This window comes from Pseudophryne corroboree, chromosome 10, assembly GCF_028390025.1.
Source record: "Pseudophryne corroboree isolate aPseCor3 chromosome 10, aPseCor3.hap2, whole genome shotgun sequence".
Lineage (NCBI taxonomy): Eukaryota > Metazoa > Chordata > Amphibia > Anura > Myobatrachidae > Pseudophryne > Pseudophryne corroboree.
The window spans coordinates 177,813,046-177,834,043 of record NC_086453.1 but is presented as its reverse complement, the minus strand read 5'-3'; the positions used below and the strand labels follow the sequence as shown (position 1 = coordinate 177,834,043).

The window sequence follows — 20,998 nt, the reverse complement described above, 5'->3', positions numbered from 1 at the left end:
CTCAACATCTTTCTCCAATTTATTGATCCAATCACCATCCTTATCACCAGAAAGTTTCTCTAAATGTGCCTCTTCAAAGATTTTAATTTTACTTTTAGCCAATTCCATCTCCCGTCTAGCTTCTTCTATGACCAAAAGTAAAAGGTCAAAAGAACATTTGTTCAAAATTGATGTCCATTTAATACAAAAATCTGGGTCATATCTTCCAATCGTAGGAATGTTTTTAATTCTAAAGCCCCGTGGAATGCGTTTATCACGATAATAATTAGAAAGTGTTAACCCGTGAAAGAAAAAATCTAATTCACGTTTTTTCAATTTAAAAAGGTCTCTGTAAAGATCTTGTGTATTGGCTTTACCTGTATGAAAAAAACATCTAGATATTATAGATGGACACACAGCATGTTACTTTATAAGCTATCTCCAGGCAAGCTATCTCCAGGCAAGGAAGTGTCTTAGACTATGGAGTGTTTATTAGCACAGGCATTCCGTTTTGTTGGATATGTAGCTACTTTTGTATATAGCTACATGAGGAAATACTTGTTCTAAAAAGTCTAGTGCTTGTTGTTGGTTTTTAATATGGTCATTTTTTCACCTTTTTTATCTAGATGTTTTTTTCACATGTATGTGTGAGTTTTGTGATTTATACATTTTTGATCACTGTGATGTTTATAATGTGCATTTCTTGTAATTGTGAACTTGATTCAGCTGCCTGCACGCCACGCCCGACACCACATTGATTGGTAGTGGGGTGGGACCTGACGTGCAATGTGTGGTTTCACTGATGCTATATATATATGGTGTATACACAATGGTTTCTTATGCTGTCTGATAATCTTGATAAAAGTGCCGCCGAGCACTGAAACGTCGATTTAATCCAAGATGACTTTGTAGTCTTCATTTTATTTGTCCGGAGTGCCGCCGAGTGGTGTGTGGAGATATAGATATAGATATAGATATAGATATAGATATATATATATATATATATATATATTCAATATACCATATACATATATCAATATACTACACACTATTTGTGGTTTGGTAACTGTGTAACAAACTTTTGTTTCCTCTGTAGCAAGAGTTCCGTCTGGGAGTAAGTTACTACACGGACGAGGAATCTGCATCTTCTATTGGGCATTTTGAAAAAGCCTTAGAGGAATATTTTATTTTGGACCTTGAGTGTCGCAGCCTTTGTGAAGGACCCTATGATTATGATGGTTACAACTATCTAGATTACAATGAAGATTTATTCCAGAGTATTACAGGTAAGATTCATGACATGTCCGCGATTATGAAACCTAATCAAAGATTATGCTGCTTGATCTAAATCAATGTTCTGAGTACTAATGTGCATCTTTCTGGCATAAATCTTCATATTGCAGTTGCATGTTGAAACACAGTTGATGTGAATAATTGACCTTTCTTAACTAAATTTGTAACCATAGGAATCTGCATTCCACAATTTGGTGCTGATTCTGAGGTGGATGCAGAAACGCCTGCAACTGTGTCTATTGGTGGTTGCCTAATTGCGACTTTATGCAAATGTCACTACAAACTCCTTACCTTGTATACATCCCCGAACTGCATCTGAGTTAGCTCCCACTTACAGCGTCCATACGTACAGTAATACCGATTTTGTGCATCCTTAAGCGCACTGTTGCAGCAGCCCTATGGCAGGAGTAGTTTCCCCATCCGAATATGGCCGCCTGTGTGAGAGCGGTTGAGCGTCTGAGTATGCTGTCACTTTCGCTGATGCCTGCGACACTCCAAAGACATCCATTTTCCCTGCGTCCATTTTAAATCAGAACTGCGACTTGGGCACAATTAGGACGCATGTGCAGTAGCAAAAACTATTCTGTCAACTATTTCCGACAACGGCAGTGCATACTCCTGTATCAGACCCTTTGTTTCATGGCTATAGATGTTGCTGCTATAACACTTCCTGCTTCGCTTCATTACCGAGGTAAAGCATGAAGCCAGTCCATCAAAATGTACTAACACCTTGTCTGCCGAAGGGGGAGTGGGGGTGGTGGTGATGGTGAGGGGGGTTGTGTGGGCGATCCCAGCAGACCACAGAACACACAGTGCATCAGCTCAGTGCTGATGCACTGTGTGTCCCAGCCCATCTGGCTCTACTGCGCCAAATCACGCAAGATCTCCTGCACAGCTTGGAGTCCAGATGCCTTCACAGCCAGGGACAGTTCTGTCCCTGCTGTGGAGATAGGGCAACGCCACCTGCAGCTGTTGATGGCAATAGTTACAGGTGTCGGAACGCACAGCGATATCCTGGGCAATGTATGATGACCGTTCATGCATTGCCCTGGATATCGTTGTGCTATCTTTCAGATAGCAGTGCTGATATGGACAAGGGGCACATAGCGCCCCTGTCAGTGAGCCCGCACCATAAGTGTAATACATGGGGGAGAAGCGGTATCGGTGCACATAACATGCGCTGATACCACTTCTACCCCATAACGAAGGATAATACATTTACCTGTTGGTTTTATTCGCGTTGCAGAAATTGTATTTGTGTTTTTATAGGTGATTTAAGGCACAAGTTATTTGAGAGTTATTGCAGTTATCTGTAGTATCCAGCATAAAGATTTGATAGTTTCTCAGTGAAGTGACCTTTTAAGGACACTGTAATGCAAATGGTGCTTTGAAGGCCCATTTAAATGTTAAATCCACCCTTTACATAAACGGGATCAGATCAAGATCCTGACACTTCTCTGCCAACAACTGCATCCCGTATAGGGTCACCTGCCTAGCGCTGGAATCCCGACCATCGGGATCCTGAACGAGCAAGTACCGTGACACTAGAGGTAAGCCTCAATAGGAAGGGAGTGTTTGGGGGTGGGAGGTTAGGTTTAGGCTCCAGGGTGGGAGGGTTAGGGCTAGGCACCCCACCTGGAGGGTTAGGTGGGAGGGGGGGAGGTTAGGGGAACATTTGGCGTCTAGTCAATATTACTTAAATAAAATGTGAATTTGAAACTCTCTATTCTAATACTGCGAATGAAGGTTTAGTGGAGGTAAAGGTACATATACACGGTGAAATATTGACTATCTCCGATTTTGACTTTGCATTTCCCATGAACTCCCCGCAGCCCTGTACCACCGATACTGACTATCTTTACTTGAGATTTTGACTAAGTGCCAATTTTGACTATACTATGTACTAGATTGTACACACTAGAGTCAAGATTGACTTGCCTGCACAGTCTATCTTTTCTTGCGATACCAACCCCACGGGAGCACGCATTGTTATCGCAAACTGCGTACACATGGAGCGATTTGCACTAACTTTCCTTACGATTATTACAATCTAGTCAAAATCGTAAGGTTACATCGCACTGTGTGTATGCACCTTAATTGTGTTTTGCAGATCATTTTGCTTATTTAAAATGAGTGGACAGACATGGAGTTTTGTCCTGGCGCTTTCTCTGTCTTATTGGTGTTGAAAAGTAATGTAATGTTCTACCAGCAATGTGGTTATAAAATGAAAGGAAAAGAAAACAAGATCATATACAGTTGTACAGTTGCTTAGGTCTATAGTAGAATATAAAAACACTCCATATATAAAACTCGCCATATAAATGACAAATGGGGTAATTCAGTTGATCGCAGCAGCAAATATGTTAGCAGTTGTGCAAAATTATGTGCACTGCAGGTGTGGCAGATATAACATGTGCAGAGAGAGTTATAGGCCCTACACACTGGCCGACAATCCTCAAAGATATGAACGGTCTCGTTCATTATTGAACGAGGTAACGTTCATATCTTTGAGTGTGGAGTCACCAGCGATGAACGATGCGCGGCCCTGCGCTCGTTCATCGCTGGTGCCCCGTCGGCTCTGCATGCAGGCCAATATGAACGATCTCGTTCATATTTGCCTGCACTTGTATGGAGCCGTGTGACGGGGGGAGTGAAGAAACTTTACTTCCCCCATCACTGACCCCCCCCCCCCCCCGCAGGGTCGCCCGTCTGCCGTATCGGCTGTCGGGCAGCTAGGCGGCGTATCGCCGTGTCTGTAGGGCCCTTTAGATTTTGGTGGGTTATTTTGTTTCTGTGCAGAGTAAATAATGGCTGCTTTATTTTTACACTGCAATTTAGAAGTTAGTTTGAACACACCCCACCCAAATCTAACTCTCTCTGCACATGTTATATCTACCCACCCCCCTGCAGTGCACATGGTTTTGCCCAACTGCTAACAAATTTGCTGCTGCGATCAACTCTGAATTAGAAATTGGCAATGGTGCGCTGCAGAAAAGTTAAAAAGCGCAAATACCTGTATGGATAAAAAAATAAGAATTTACTCACCGGTAATTCTATTTCTCGTAGTCCGTAGTGGATGCTGGGTACTCCGTAAGGACCATGGGGGTATAGATGGGCTCCGCAGGAGACTGGGCACTCTTAAAAGAAAGATTAGGTACTATATCTGGTGTGCACTGGCTCCTCCCTCTATGCCCCTCCTCCAGACCTCAGTTAGGGAAACTGTGCCCGGAAGAGCTGACATTACTAGGAAAGGATTTGGAATCCAGGGTAAGACTCATACCAGCCACACCAATCACACCGTACAACTCGTGATAACTATACCCAGTTAACAGTATGAACAATAACTGAGCCTCTCTCAACAGATGGCTCATACAATAACCCTTTAGTTAAGCAATAACTATATACATGTATTGCAGAGAGTCCGCACTTGGGACTGGCTCCCAGCATCCACTACGGACTACGAGAAATAGAATTACCGGTGAGTAAATTCTTATTTTCTCTGACGTCCTAGTGGATGCTGGGTACTCCGTAAGGACCATGGGGATTATACCAAAGCTCCCAAACGGGCGGGAGAGTGCGGATGACTCTGCAGCACAGAATGAGCAAACTCAAGGTCCTCCTCAGCCAGGGTATCAAACTTGTAGAATTTTGCAAAAGTGTTTGAACCCGACCAAGTAGCAGCTCGGCAAAGTTGTAAAGCCGAGACCCCTCGGGCAGCCGCCCAAGAAGAGCCCACCTTCCTCGTGGAATGGGCTTTTACTGATTTAGGATGCGGCAGTCCAGCCGCAGAATGTGCAAGCTGAATCGTGCTACAGATCCAGCGAGCAATAGTCTGCTTTGATGCAGGAGCACCCAGCTTGTTGGGTGCATGCAGGATAAATAGCGAGTTAGTTTTTCTGACTCTAGCCGTCCTGGAAACATAAAGTTTCAGGGCCCAGACTACGTCCAGCAACTTGGAATCCTCCAAGTCCCTAGTAGCCGCAGGCACCACAATAGGTTGGTTCAAATGAAACGATGATACCACCTTAGGGAGAAATTGGGGACGAGTACTCCATTCTGCCCTTTCCATATGGAAGATCAGATATGGGCTTTTACATGACAAAGCCGCCAATTCTGACACACGCCTAGTCCAAGCTAAGGCCAAAAGCATGACCACTTTCCACGTGAGATATTTTAGCTCCACGGTCTTAAGTGGCTCAAACCAGTGGGATTTTAGGAATCCAACACACGTTAAGATCCCAAGGTGCCACTGGAGGCACAAAAGGGGCTGAATATGCAGCACCCCTGTAACAACGTCCGAACTTCAGGCAGTGAAGCCAGTTCTTTTTGAGAGAAAAAGGGATAGGGCCGAAATCTTGGCCTTTATGGATCCTAATTTTAGGCCCATAGTCACTCCTGACTAGGAAGTGCAGGAATCGACCCCCCTGGAATTCCTCTGTAGGGCCTTCCCGGCCACACACCAAGCAACCTATTTTCGCCATATACAGTGAAAAAGTATTGCTGTCACGTCTTTCCTAGCCTTTATCAGCGTAGGAATAACTGCATCCGGAATGCCCTTTTCCGCTAGGATCCGGCGTTCAACCGCCATGCCGTCCAACGCAGCCGCGGTAAGTCTTGGATCAGACAGGGTCCCTGTTGCAACATGTCCTGACTGAGAGGCAGAGGCCATGGGTCCTCTGAGAGCATTTCTTGCAGTTCCGTGTACCGAGTCCTTCTTGGCCAATCCGGAGCAAAGAATATTGTTCACACTCCTCCGTTTATTACAATTCTCAGGCCTTGGGTCTGAGAGGAAGAGGAGGGAATATATAGACCGACTGGAACACCCACGGTGTTACTAGTGCGACCACAGCTATCGCCTGAGAGACCCTTGACCCAGCGTAAAACCTTTTTTTATCTTTTTATTGAGGTGGGACGCCATGTAGTCCACCTGAGGCAGTTTCCATCAATTTGCAAAACTGCGTGAAGACTTCCTGATGAAGTCACCACTTTCCCGGGTGGAGGTCGTGTCCACTCCCGGAATGAACACTGCTGACAGTGCGCTTACTTGATTCTCCGCCCAGCGAAGAATTCTGGTGGCTTCTACCCTCGCCACCCTGCTCCTTGTGCCGCCCTGGCGGTTTACATGAGCCCCTGCGGTCTGACTGGATCAGAATCGGTTGGTCGCGAAGCAGGAACTCCGCTTGACTTAGGGCGTTGTATATGGCCCTTCGTTCCAGGATATTGATGTGAAGGCAAGTCTGTTGACTTGACCACAAACCTTGGAATTTTCTTCCCTGTGTAACTGCCCCTACCCTCGGAGGCTTGCATCCGTGGTCACCAGGACTCAGTCCTGAATGCCGAATCTGCGGCCCTCGAGAAGGTGAGCACTCCGCAGCCACCACAGGAGAGACACCCTGGCCCTGGGGGATAGGGTGATTAACCGATGCATCTGAAGATGTGATCCGGACCACTTGTCCAGTAAGTTCCATTGTCCTTGCATGGAACCAGCCGAAGGGGATGGCCTCGTATGATGCCATCATCCTTCCCAGGACTCGAGTGCAGTGAAGCACTGACACCTGTTTTGGTTTTCAATAGATTCCTGACCAGTGTCATGAGCTCCTGAGCTCTCTCTATCAGGAGATAAACCCTCTTCTGGTCTGTGTCTAGGATCATGCCTAGGCGAGGCAGATGAGCTGTAGGAACCAACTGCGACTTCGGAATATATAGAATCCAGTCGTGTTGCCGTTTCACTTCCAGAGAAGGTGATACGCTGTCCAGCAACTGCTCTCTTGATCTCTCTTTATGAGGAGATCATCCAAGTATGTGATAATAGTGACACCTTGCTTCCGCAGGAGCACCATCATATCCGCCATTACCTTGGTGAAATTGGTAATGACAATCCCGTACCGCAATTCTGAGGTACGCCTGATGAGGTGGATAAATGGGGACACGAAGGTATGCATCCCTTATGTCCCGATTCATTTCAGGCTTGCAATGACCGCTCTTAGCGATTCCATCTTGAACCTGAACCTTTTCAGGTATATGTTCAGGGATTTTAATTCAATGTGGGTCTAACCCAGGGGTGGGCAATTATTTCAGCTGGGGGGCCGCTTAACACTTCCAACGAATATTCGAGGGCCACACACAAAATACTCAAAAAGAGTCCCCTTTTTACACATTACAGCAGATAGCGTCCCCTTTTTACACATTACGGCAGACATCATCCCCCTTTTTACACATTACAGCAGACAGCGCCCCCGTTTTTACACATTACGGCAGACATTGTTCCCCTTTTTACACATTACAGCAGACTGCGTCCACTTTTTACACATTACGGCAGACATCATCCCCCTTTTTACACATTACAGCAGACAGCGCCCCCGTTTTTACACATTACGGCAGACATTGTCCCCCTTTTTACACATTACGGCAGACTGCGTCCACTTTTTACACATTACGGCAGACTGCGTCCCCTTTTTACACATTACGGCAGACATCGTCCCCCTTTTTACACATTACAGCAGACAGTGCCTCCGTTTTTACACATTATGGCAGACATCATCCCCCTTTTTACACATTACGGCAGACAGCATCACCCTTTTTTACACATTACGGCAGACGGTCCCTACCCCCCTATCCCCTCCCTCCCCTAAACCCATATTGTAGTTTTTAACTCAGCTGCCTCCCCACCCCTAAACCTATATGGCAGCTTAAGCAGTGATCCAGGGGCTGGCAGGACAGGGGGTTTACCTGTTCGTCACAGTGGCAGACGATCCCCGCTGTCCGATGATGCCGCCTGGAGTCACTGCTGATGTGGCCTCTTGCTTCCGCTCGCTGGCCGCTGCTTCTTCTCCTCACTCAGCCGCCAAGCGCAGTGCCCGCCCCCCGTGCCGCCCAGCGCGCTTGGTAACAGAGGAAATCCCGGTCAGCTGACCTTGTGACGTGACCGGGATTTCCTCAGCGGCGCCTCGTCTGAGAACAGTGCAATGACAAGCGGCCTGTCGGGCCGCTTGTCATTGCACTCTAATGGGGCACAGCGGGCCAGGCACGATCGGTCCGCGGGCCGCATCCGGCCCGCGGGCCGCCTGTTGCCCGCCCCTAGTCTAACCGAACCGTCTGGTTTCGGGATTATAACATGGTCGAATAATAACACCCTCTTGTTGAAGGAGGGGACCCTTGACCACCACCTGTTGAAGATACAATTTACGAATTGCAGTTAACACTGGCTCCCTCTCTTGGGGGGAAGCCCGCCGGGTCCTCGTGAGGGGGCATCTTCTCACAGTCCAGCCTGTATCCCTGCGATACAATTTCTATTGCCCAGGGATCTAACAGGGAGTGAACCCACTTGTGGCTGAACTTACGAAGGCGTGTCCCCACCGGGCCTAGCTCCGCCTGTGGAGCCCCAGCGACATGCGGTGGATTTTTGTAGAGGCCGGGGAGGACTTCTGTTCCTGGGGACTAGCTGTGTTGTACAGCTTCTTTCCTCTGCCCCCGGCTCTGACAAGAAAGGACGCACCTCAGACTTTCTTGTTTCTTTATTCGAAAAGCTGCATTTAATAATGTCGTGCTTTCCTAGGCTGTGCAGGAATATAAGGCAAAATATCAGAATTACCAGCTATAGCTGTGGAGACCAGGCCCGAGAACCTTTCTCCACACAATCCTCAGCCTTCCATATGCCTTTTAAGTCGGCATCATCTGTCCAATGTATATTCTACAGGACACGTCAAGCAGAAATCGACATAGCTTTTGTCTCTAGGACCCAGTATACTCATGTCCCTTTGGGCATGCTTTATAATTATATATCTATCACTTAAGACAGCATCTTAAAATATTTATATGCATACTAGGGTCTCAATCTCTGCTGATAAGGTACCTGTCCACGCTGCCACAGCGCTATAAACCCATGCCGACACAATCGCCGGTCTGGGTAGTATACTAGAATGTGCACGCTATCTGCAGGATCCCTGAGAATAGCTAGTGCAAACAGGACACCCAAGGGGAAGATTCTCAACACATCCTGGCCCTAGTGGGGAAAGGATACAGCCTGAGAATTCTCTTGTGGGAAGCTGCCGTCTCTTGTCTGGAGATTCCCGCTCTTTTTCCTCATGAGAGGGAAATTTACCTCAGCATTCTTCCCCTTAACATGTGTACTCTCGTGTCAGGGACAGATGAGTCATCAGTGATATGCAAATCATCTTTTATTCCAATAATCATATATTGAATATCTTTTAGCCCTCTTGGCTGTAACTTTGCATTATCGTAGTCGACAGTGGAGTTAAACTCCGTGTCGATACTTTGTTATTTTGGATAGTGAACATAGAGAGACTCTGAAGGACTCTGTGACATAGGGACAGACCAGGGTAGATTTCCTTTCTGTTCCCTAACCTTTTGTGCAATAATTTTACCTCAGCACTTACACATATCCAAACAGGTGTCGGCGTTGTTGACGGAGACACCCTCCCACACACTTATCCGCTCTATCACCTCCTTAGCGGAGCCTTTTACCTCAGACATGTCGACACACGCGTACCGACACACCACACACACAGGGGATGCTCTATTTGAAGACCGTTCCCCCACCAGGCCCTTTGGAGAGACAGAGAGAGAGTATGCCAGCACACACCACAGCGCTATATAATACAGGGATGTACACTATACTGAGTGATTTTTCCCCTATAGCAGCTTATATACACAGTTTTGCGCCTAAATTTATGTGCCCCCCCCCCTCTCTTTTTTACCCTTTGTGTACCAGGATACTGCAGGGGAGAGCCTGGGGAGCTTCCTTCCAGCTGAGCTGTGAAGAGAAAATGGTGCCGGTGTGCTGAGGAAGAAGGCCCGGCCCCCTCAGCGGCGGGCTTCTGTCCTTTTATGTACTTTAATGGCGGGGGTTAATGCACATATACAGTTTATCAGACTGTATTATGTGCTTTTCGCCAAGTAAGGTAATCTAATTGCTGCCCAGGGCGCCCCCCCCCCCAGCGCCCTGCACCCATCAGTGACCGGAGTGTGTGGTGTGCTAAGGGAGCAATGGCGCACAGCTGCAGTGCTGTGCACTACCTTAATGAAGACCGGAGTCTTCAGCCGCCGATTTTCAACTTCTCTTCGTTCTTCTGGCTCTGCAAGGGGGACGGCGGCGCGGCTCCGGGACCGGACGACCGAGGACTGGGCCTGTGTTCGATCCCTCTGGAGCTAATGGTGTCCAGTAGCCTTAGAAGCCCAAGCTAGCTGCAAGCAGGTAGGTTCGCTTCTCTCCCCTCAGTCCCACGTAGCAGTGAGTCTGTTGCCAGCAGATCTCACTGAAAATAAAAAACCTAACAAATACTTTCTTTTCTAGGAAGCTCAGGAGAGCCCCTAGGGTGCATCCAGCTCTGGCCGGGCACGGATACTAACTGAGGTCTGGAGGAGGGGCATAGAGGGAGGAGCCAGTGCACACCAGATATAGTACCTAATCTTTCTTTTAAGAGTGCCCAGTCTCCTGCGGAGCCCGTCTATACCCCATGGTCCTTACGGAGTACCCAGCATCCACTAGGACGTCAGAGAAAGGGTTAATAAGTATGTTTAGCAGCCCTTTTGATGCGGTTGTGAAAGTCTGTTTTTTTTTTTCCTTTTATCTTGTTCAGGGTTCCGTGTGTGAACGCCGGCGGTCAGGACCGCAGTGTGATGGTGCGCACCATCACACTGCGGTCTTGACCGCCGGCGTTCACAGTCTGCGTGATGAGGAATCTTTACTACAACCAGTCCTTCAATCCAGAAAGTAAAAATTAAGTTTAAATTAAAGACTGCACATATTTGCTAGTACAAACATGTTTGTTTTTGCAATATAATTTAATACAAATGAACCACAACCTAAGCAAAATGTTTCAGCAAAAAAATTATTTCTCCTTCGTCCTAGAGGATGCTGGGGACTCCAAAAGGACCATGGGGTTTAGACGGTATCCGCAGGAGACATGGGCACTTTAAGACCTTAAATGGGTGTGAACTTGCTCCTACCTCTATGCTCCTCTTCCAGACCTCAGTTAGATTCTGTGCCCAGAAAGACTGGACACACACTAGGGGAGCTGTACAGAGTTTCTCCAGAAAATACTTTGTTAGGTTTATTGTTTTCAGGGAGCACTGCTGGCAACAGGCTTCGTGGGACTGAGGGGAGAGAAGCAGACCTACTTCTGTGAGTTAAAGGCTCTGCTTCTTAGGCTACTGGACACCATTAGCTCCAGAGGGTCTGATCACTTGGTATAGCCTAGCTGCTCATTCCCGGAGCCGCGCTGCCGTCCCCCTCACAGAGCCAGAAGAGAGACGCCGGGTGAGTAACCAAAGCAAAGAAGACTTCAGTGAAGGCGGCAGAAGACATCAGTCTTGGAGGTACCGCGCAGCAGTCGCGCTGCGCGCCATTGCTCCCGCTCACAAACGGCACTGCACGGGTGCAGGGCTCAGGGGGGGGGGGGCGCCCTGGGCAGCAATAAAACCTCTTTTTGGGATCTGGCAAAGAGGTACACCGTGTCCAGGCACTGTATACAGACCGCCGCCAGTATAAAAATAAGCGGGACTCAGGCGCGCCATTTAGGGGGCGGGGCTTCGTCTTTCCAGCTCTTGTCAGCGCCATTTTCTCTCTCTCTTCACAGCAAGCTGCAGAGACGCTGGTCCTGGCCCTTCACTTCTGTCACAAGTAACAGGGTGCAAAAATGGGGGGGGGGGGGGGGGCACAGCATATTTGGTGTTGGAAAAAATAAATAAATAAATATATATATATATATATATATAATATATATATATATAATATATATATATATATATTTATTTCCTTCAGACCGGGTGAGGCGCTGGGTGTGAGCTGGCAAACTCCCTCTCTGTCTTTCTGAAGGGCCTTACTGTGGGTCTGTTCCCTATAGCCCAGTGTGATAGTGGGTGTCGGTACACGTGTGTCGACATGTCTGAGGCTGAATACTCTTCCCAGGAGGAGGCTGGTGTGGGGGCAGAACAGAATGTGGGAGTGACTCTGTCGGCACCGCCGACTGCTGATTGGGTAGATATGTGGAGTGTCTTAAATGCAAGTGTGGCTTCGTTGCATAAGAGATTAGACAAATCTGAGTCTCAGAACCAAGCATGGAGACAATCCATGGAAGATGTTTTGTCACAAACTCGGACCCCCTCGGGGTCACAAAAACGTTAGTTTTCCCAGATAGCAGACACAGATACCGACACAAATTCGGACTCCAGTGTCGACTATGGTGATGCCAGGTTGAATCCTGTCAAAAAGTTGCTGATTCCCAAGAGAATTATTATGGCATATCCGTTTCCCTCTGAGGATAGGAAAAAGTGGGAGTCGACCCCCAATGTGGACAAGGCTCTAGCACGGCTGTCCAAGAAGGTGGCGCTTACGTCCCCTGACACGGCGGCCCTAAAGGATCCTGTGGATCGTAAGCAGGAAACTACCTTGAAATCTATTTATGTCACTACGGGTACGCTGCTCAGACCTGCAGTGGCATCAGCATGGGTGAGTAGTGCTATTGAAAAGTGGGCAGATAACTTATTATCTGACTTGGACACCCTGGATAGGGATAGCGTTCTTTTGGTGCTGGGTCATATCAGGGGCGCTGCAGTCTATCTAAGGGAGGCTGCGAGAGATATTGGCCTCTTGGGATCAAGGGCCAATGCCATGGCAATCTCGGCTAGGAGAGCATTATGGACTCATCAATGGAATGGTGATGCCTACTCTAAGAGGGCTATGGAGGCACTGCCGTATAAGTGTGGTGTTTTGTTTGGTGAGGTGCTCGCGGACCTGGTATCACAGCTACCGCGGGTAAGTTATCTTTTCTACCTTTTGTCCCTCCACAGCAAAAGAAAACGCCTCCGTATCAGATGCAGTCCTTTCGGTCTAGTAAATTCAAAAAAGAACGAGGGTCCTCCTTCCTTGCTGCTAGAGGTAAGGGAAGGGGAAAAAGATCACCGGCTGTGGCAAGCTCCCAGGAGCAGAAGTCCTCCCCGGCTTCTGCCAAGTCCACCGCATGACGCCGGGGCTCCGTTGCGGGAGTCCGCACTGGTGGGGGCACGTCTTCAGCTCTTCAGTCGGGTCTGGGCTCACTCGTGCCTGGATCCTTGGGTGCTGGAAATTGTGGCCCAAGGATACAAACTGGAGTTTCAAGACGTGCCCCCCCCCCCCCCCCCCCCACACTGATTTTTCAAATCGACTTTGCCAGCTTCTCTTTCCGGAAAGAGAAGTGGTGTGCGCTGCCATACAAAAGCTGTGTCAGCAGCAAGTCATTGTCACGGTACCCCCGTCACATCGGGGAGAAGGGTTTTATTCAAGCCTGTTCGTGGTCCCGAAGCCGGATGGCTCGGTCAGACCGATTCTGAACTTAAAATCGCTCAATCTATATTTCAAAAGCTTCAAATTCAAATGGAATCTCTCCGAGCAGTGATTTCCAGTCTGGAAGGGGGGGATTTTATGGTGTCAGTCGACATAAAGGATGCTTACCTACATGTCCCCCTATATCCTCATCAGGCTTACCTGAGGTTTGCTATTCAGGATGGTCATTACCAGTTTCAGACGTTGCCGTTTGGTCTTTCCACGGCCCTGAGGATTTTCACCAAAGTAATGGCGGAAATGATGGTGCTCCTGCGCAAGCAGGGTGTCACAATTATCCCGTACTTGGACGATCTCCTGATAAAGGCGAGGTCAAAGGAGCAGTTACTAAAAAACGTTGCGCTCTCCCTGACAGTTTTGCAGCAACATGGTTGGCTCCTAAATTTGCCAAAGTCACAGTTGATTCCGACAACGCGGCTGTCGTTCTTGAGCATGATTCTTGACACGGAACTACAGAGAATTTTTCTCCCGATGGAAAAAGCTCTGGAAATACAGAACATGGTCAAGGGGATTCTGAAACCGGCAAGGGTGTCGATTCATCTATGCACTCGGGTGCTGGGGAAGATGGTGGCGGCCTACGAGGCCATCCCGTTTGGCAGGTTCCATGCCAGGGTTTTTCAGTGGGACCTGTTGGACAAGTGGTCCGGGTCTCACCTACACATGCACCGGAAGATAAGCCTCTCTCCCAGGGCCAGGATTTCTCTCCTGTGGTGGCTCCAAAGTTCTCACCTTCTAGAGGGACGCAGGTTCGGGATCCAGGATTGGATCCTGGTGACCACGGATGCAAGTCTTCGAGGTTGGGGAGCAGTCACACAGGGACAAAATTTCCAGAGAAAATGGTCAAGCCAGGAGGCTTGTCTGCACATAAACATTCTGGAATTAAGGGCCATCTACAACGGCCTTCTACAAGCAGAACATCTTCTTCGCGGCCTGCCCGTCCTGATTCAGTCAGACAACATAACCGCAGTGGCGCACATAAACAAGTAGAGCGGCGATGGCGGAGGCCACAAAAGTTCTTCGCTGGGCGGAAAAACAGGCAAGCGCTCTGTCGGCGGTCTTCATTCCAGGCGTGAACAACTGGGAAGCAGACTTCCTCAGCAGACACGATCTCCATCCAGGAGAGTAGGGTCTTCATCAAGAGGTCTTTTCAGAAGTGACAAGTCGTTGGGGAATTCCTCAAATAGACATGATGGTGTCTCGCCTCAACAAGAAACTTCAGACATACTGTTCCAGGTCGAGGGATCCTCAAGCAGTAGCAGTGGACGCCCTAGTGACACCGTGGGTGTATCAGTCGGTCTATGTATTCCCTCCACTTCCACTCATCCCAAAGGTGATACGGATCATAAGAAGAACAAGGGTTCAGGTGATACTCGTTGTTCCAGATTGGCCATGGAGGGCCTGGTATCCGGATCTTCAGGAATTGCTCTTGGTAAATCCCTGGCCGCTTCCTCTACAAGAGTATATGTTACAGCAAGGGCCGTGCGTGTTCCAAGACTTACAGCGGTTGCGTTTGACGGTGTGGCGGTTGAACGCAAAATCCTAGCGCGAAAGGGTATTCCCGGTGAGGTCATCCCCACTCTACTGAAAGCTAGGAAGGAGGTAACGGCAAAGCATTACCACCGTATTTGGCGAAAATGTGTTTTGGTGTGAATCCAAGAAGGCTCCTACGGAAGAATTTCAGCTGGGTCGGTTTCTCCATTTTTTACAAGCAGGTGTGGATGCGGGCCTGAAGTTAGGCTCCATTAAAGTGCAGATTTCGGCCTTATCAATTTTCTTTCAAAGGGAATTGGCCTCGCTGGCCTCGCTTCCAGAAGTACAGACTTTTGTGAAAGGCGTGCTGCACATCCAACCTCCATTTGTGCCCCCAGTGGCACCATGGGACCTGTCAAAGTCGAAAAATATCATGATGCATATCCCTTGTACTAACCCCTCATGCACATGCACGCTGCTCGTGCACCTGGTCCCCCGTGCGTACACATACCCGCAAGTTGCGTAAGAGACGCTCCAGCAACTCTTGCGCATGATATGTGTATTTACGGCGGAGTTTGTGAGCGTGTAGCGTGCGACTCGAACGTAGCATATTTAACCCAAATAGTGCATTTTATAGATAATATTCCCCTAGACCATGTCAGCGAGTATGATTAGTTTAAACAGTTCCTGGACAGAGAGATTCCTCTTTGCATGATAGGAAGGGTCAGATAAAGGTTGAAAGGTGGTGTCTAGTATCCAGCTGTAGGGTATTTTAAGGGTAACATTCCGGTGTTAGTTAGGAAAGGATCGCTCGCTCCTGCGTATACTTATGTACAGAAGTAGATTATGAACATTAACTGTATTTGCTGTAAATTACACATGCGGCGGGAATCCTGAGGATACCTCCCACCAGAGCAGTTGGGGAAAGACACAGCCCACTTGTTCAAATCCACCTATGACCTTTGCTGTAATGTAGAGACACATTCCTGTGTCCAATGAACAATGAGATTACAGGGACCATTGTATTGTGAATGTATGTTGTGTATATAAAGACCACTGTTGCCTGGCCAGCCTCAAGACTCTGAAGGCTTTCTACCTGAATAGCTGAGGACTGGATCCAGGTCGCACTTGCGAACACACACGTATTTATATTCTCTGTAGCCATCATTATTCTCTGTTATTCTGTTAGATTTCCTTGTTAGCTTGTAGTGTATAACTTGTATCTGTTTTCCCCTTTTTCTCTGAATAATCCACTGCGGTGTTAGAGCCCTGTGGTTTTAGCAAAACCTGGTGTTGTGTTTTCACTTTCCTGCAAAGGGCTTTCTTAGCGTCTTAATCGCTCTAACAGCATACACATTGTTAAGTTTTTTAGGCGTCACATCATTACAATATTTGACTACTAAGGTTTAGACTATAAGCACATCCATACATTGTTTTGTTAACAAGGTTTACTGTATATCATTCTGTGAGCGTCCGTGCCGCTCGTGATACGCTAATAGCGTAGCAGTACGGTACTCGGTACGCCAATAGCGTGCTTGGTACGAAGCGTGAATTCGTGAGCGTACGTGCCGCTCGTGCGTCGCGCCCACGGCTTAGCGTCTGCTACGATAAGTGCGTACCCATACGGTACTCAGTACGCCAATAGCGTACTTAGTCCGTAGTGTGTGTTTTAAGTCTAGCGGCCATAGCGACTCCACGGTAATAGTGTATAGCTTTATGTTTTAAGGTAATATTTGACATTATCAGACCTTAACGTGGTGTTACAGTTCCTTATGTCACATTGGTTTGAGCCTTTACAAACGGTTGAGTTGAAATTTATCACTTGGAAAGTGGTCATGCTGTTGGCCTTGGCGTCCGCAAGGCGGGTGTCTGAATTGGCGGCTTTGTCTCACAAAAGCCCCTATTTGATTTTCCACGAGGATAGAGCGGAGTTGAGAACTCGTCAACAATTTTTAAACAAGGTGGTTTCTTCGTTTCACATGATCCAACCTATTGTGGTTAAACAAAAACGTTTTGTTCTCTTATACTGCGCCATCTAGATTAGCAGCTGGTCCTTCCCTCGTGGTGTACACCTGCACCAATTACCAACATATGCAAACAAATGAGGTTAGGCTCTCAGCGCTGATCCCAACATTAGTAGTGAAAATTTATAAAAAAAGGTCACAAACACCGTTTTTAGAGGTTGTTTCAGGGGTTTCCCATAAGTGTCTCTCTCCTTTCTTATAGACTGACACTTACTTTTTAACCCCTTGAAGCGTTCATTAAAAGGTTTCTTTTTAAAACGTCCCTGATTCCTTCAATCACGTTCCCACTGTCAAGACCCGACTCAGCGCATCAGCAGTGATACAGACACCATGAAGATATAAAATGGGAAAATTCCCAGCAGGGATATTTAATATACAAACAGTGATAAAATTTATCAAGATAGTAGCACGTCCTATTAAAACATTGTAACAGATGGAGAGGATCGTACCCGCTGAAGATTGAGGCTGTGCACTACCGCTGAGAAGATCCGGAATATCTCAGCGTGCTGTTCTGGCAACAGCCTCAGGCATGCAAGCGGGCTGTGTTCTCCTCACGTCACAATCCAAGTCCTGCAGAATCAACGCGTTTCGGGGTACCGCCCCTTTCTCAAGATCTTGAGAAAGGGGTGGTACCCCGAAACGCGTTGATTCTGCAGGACTTGGATTGTGACGTCCGGACGTGAGGAGAACACAGCCCGCTTGCATGCCTGAGGCTGTTGCCAGAACAGCACGCTGAGATATTCCGGATCTTCTCAGCGGTAGTGCACAGCCTCAATCTTCAGCGGGTACGATCCTCTCTATCTGTTACAATGTTTTAATAGGACGTGCTACTATCTTGATACATTTTATCACTGTTTGTATATTAAATATCCCTGCTGGGAATTTTCCCATTTTATATCTTCATGGTTTCTGTATCACTGCTGATGCGCTGAGTCGGGTCTTGACAGTGGGAACGTGATTGAAGAAATCAGGGACGTTTTAAAAAGAAACCTTTTGATGAACGCTTCAAGGGGTTAAAAAGTAAGTGTCAGTCTATAAGAAAGGAGAGAGACACTTATGGGAAACCCCTGAAACAACCTCTAAAAACGGTGTTTGTGACCTTTTTTATAAATTTTCACTACTAATGTTGGGATCAGCGCTGAGAGCCTAACCTCATTTGTTTACAACCTATTGTGGTACCTGTGGCTTCTGAAGCCTTGGCTGATTCAAAGTCTCTCGATGTGGTCAGAGCTTTGAAAATTTATGTTGCCAGAACGGCTCGTATTAGGAAAACGAAGGCTCTGTTTGTCCTGTACGCTTCCAACAAGATTGGTGCTCCTGCTTCTAAGCAGACTATTGCACGCTGGATCTGTAATGCGATTCAGCATGCTCATTCTACAGCTGGATTGCCGTTACCAAAATCGGTGAAGGCCCATACTACCAGGAAGGTGGGCTCATCTTGGGCGGCTGCCTGGGGTGTCTCGGCGCTACAACTTTGCCGAGCAGCTACTTGGTCGGGTTCAAACACTTTTGCAAAATTCTACAAGTTTGATACCCTGGCTGATGAGGACCTCATGTTTGCTCAATCGGTGCTGCAGAGTCATCCGCAGTCTCCCGCCCGATCTGGAGCTTTGTTATAGACCCCATGGTCCTTTTGGAGTCCCCAGCATCCTCTAGGACGAAGGAGAAAATAGGATTTTAATACCTACCGGTAAATCCTTTTCTCTTAGTCCGTAGAGGATGCTGGGCGCCCGTCCCAGTGCGGGCTGTATCTGCAGTACTTGTTCATGGTTATTGCTTTTACTACAAAAAGGTTGTGTTTTAGTTTCGATCAGCCTGTTGCTGATTTTTTGGTTCATGCTGTTAACTGGTTTAGTTAAATGCCATGTTGTACGGTGTGTTGTGGTGTGAGCTGGTATGTATCTCGCCCTTGGTTAACAAAAATCCTTTTCCTCGAAATGTCCGTCTCCCTGGGTACAGTTCCTATAAGAGTCTGGAGGAGAGGCATAGAGGGAGGAGCCAGTTCACACCCATTTAAAGTTTTAAAGTGCCCATGTCTGCTGCGGATCCCGTCTATACCCCATGGTCCTTTTGGAGTCCCCAGCATCCTCTACAGACTAAGGGAAAAGGATTTACCGGTAGGTATTAAAATCCTATTATCAAAGTATAAAAAACAAGTACACATACATACTTGATAGAATTATTTGCCTGGCCTATGCACTAGTCACCACGAAATATTAAACTTTCTTAAGCTCATGCATCCATTATTTAGTTATATTGGTTTTTCGCTATACATAACTAAATATTATAGGACAGCAAGCTTGTCATAGTATTTATCATTACTGATTCACAGCACTGAGGTCATGAGTTCATTCCCAGCAATGGCTGATCTGTATAGAGTTTAATGTTTGCATGGGTTTCTTCCCACACTGCAAAAACATGGTAGACTAGTTGGCTGCTGACTAATAACCCCTAATGGTTATGTGTCCATGTCATAGGGAATATAGATTGTAAGATCTACTGCTGTGACTGAAATATTTTCTGTAATGTGTGCAGTATAAAAATAACTGTTAATTAATATAATTTCTTAACAATTTGGCTAAATACTTCAAATAGCATTATGATCGGTTACCCACCATTACCCACCGTGTCTAATGTTTTTCAGATCACTATGTGCAAGTAATGAGCTGCAGGCAAGGCTGCGTGTCAGAACTGGCCACACAACCTGGCCGAGACAAGCCCATTGAAGATTTCCTTCCGTCACATTTCAACTACCTACAATTTGCATACTACAGCAGTAAGTTCTTACACAATTGTGAAATCACACACCTTCTTTTCTTTGCTTTTTTTTTTTTGTCTAGAGGCCAGTAGTTCTTACTGTGCATTTGGAGGACAGAAAAGTTTTTTTTTTTTTCTCATATGTGTGAATTAGTAGTCACACTATAGGTCTGTTCAGTGGAAGCCTGTGCATCTGCTGCTGTCATTACATGCTTTTCCTGTACTAAATCCTAATAGGATTATGACACCGTGATACAGCAATAGTTATAACTGTTATAATGGCCTCACATAATTTACTTGTCTAGGGTGTCAGGGCATGCTGGGATGCATAGTTTCACAACATCTGGAGAGCCCCAGGTTGGCCAGGCCTGCTCTAGTGCTTCTCGCACACTCTTGTCTGTATATCAGTGGTGAGATAAAGACCAGAAGGAGCTAGAAGCACCAGAGCATAGACCGACAGAAAAGAGAAACTGGGCAAGTTGTGACAGGTGCAGGTTGCTAGAATGAACACTAAGATATACATAATACAGCCTATATAAAGGTTTCTAAATGGGAAGTAGAGGCTTCCATATTATGTAGACGAAATACATAGTACCCTTGGTTCTCCAACTTTAGTGGAAAAACTATTCCATGACCATTGAAGAGCCAGAGGTGTCCACAATCAATGTATTGTTTTATGGAAAATGAATTGGTGCTTAGTTACCAGAGTATAATATTAAGATACACGTTGATGGATATATATTTGTTTATTTGGCTTCTAATACATCTGGGTTGGGTACAGTGTGGTTTGGGTCATCCACGCACCCCTTTGTCATTTGGTAGAGATGCTGCACAGACCCAAGATTACGGCATAAATATCTCTAAAAAGGACATCTAATAAACAAACAAACCTCCAAAATGTTGATGCACACTCTAAGCACTAAGAACACTGATAATAAAAATAATTTTGATATACTCCATGTTAATTGTAAGAGTTTAAGTGAAGTTCTTAGCAAACATTTGGCCAAATATGTGGGCTAATCTACCACATACAGGTGAACTTCATTAGACTGGTCCCCAATGTTTCTAATACAGGTTGAGTATCCCATATCCAAATATTCCGAAATACGGACTTTTTTGAGTGAGACTGAGATAG

The 20,998-nt window shown here is 46.7% G+C and overlaps 1 protein-coding gene across 1 annotated transcript in view; it reads left to right on the top strand.

The window, feature by feature from the left end:
• Positions 1-20,998, top strand: part of P3H1 (prolyl 3-hydroxylase 1) — a 355,045-nt gene that overhangs the window by 88,667 nt on the left and 245,380 nt on the right. Inside the window, exons 3-4 of the mRNA XM_063942954.1 lie at positions 1,076-1,265; positions 19,751-19,882. Of these exons, the coding sequence (XP_063799024.1) occupies positions 1,076-1,265; positions 19,751-19,882 (322 nt within the window). The remainder of the gene's footprint in view (positions 1-1,075; positions 1,266-19,750; positions 19,883-20,998) is intronic.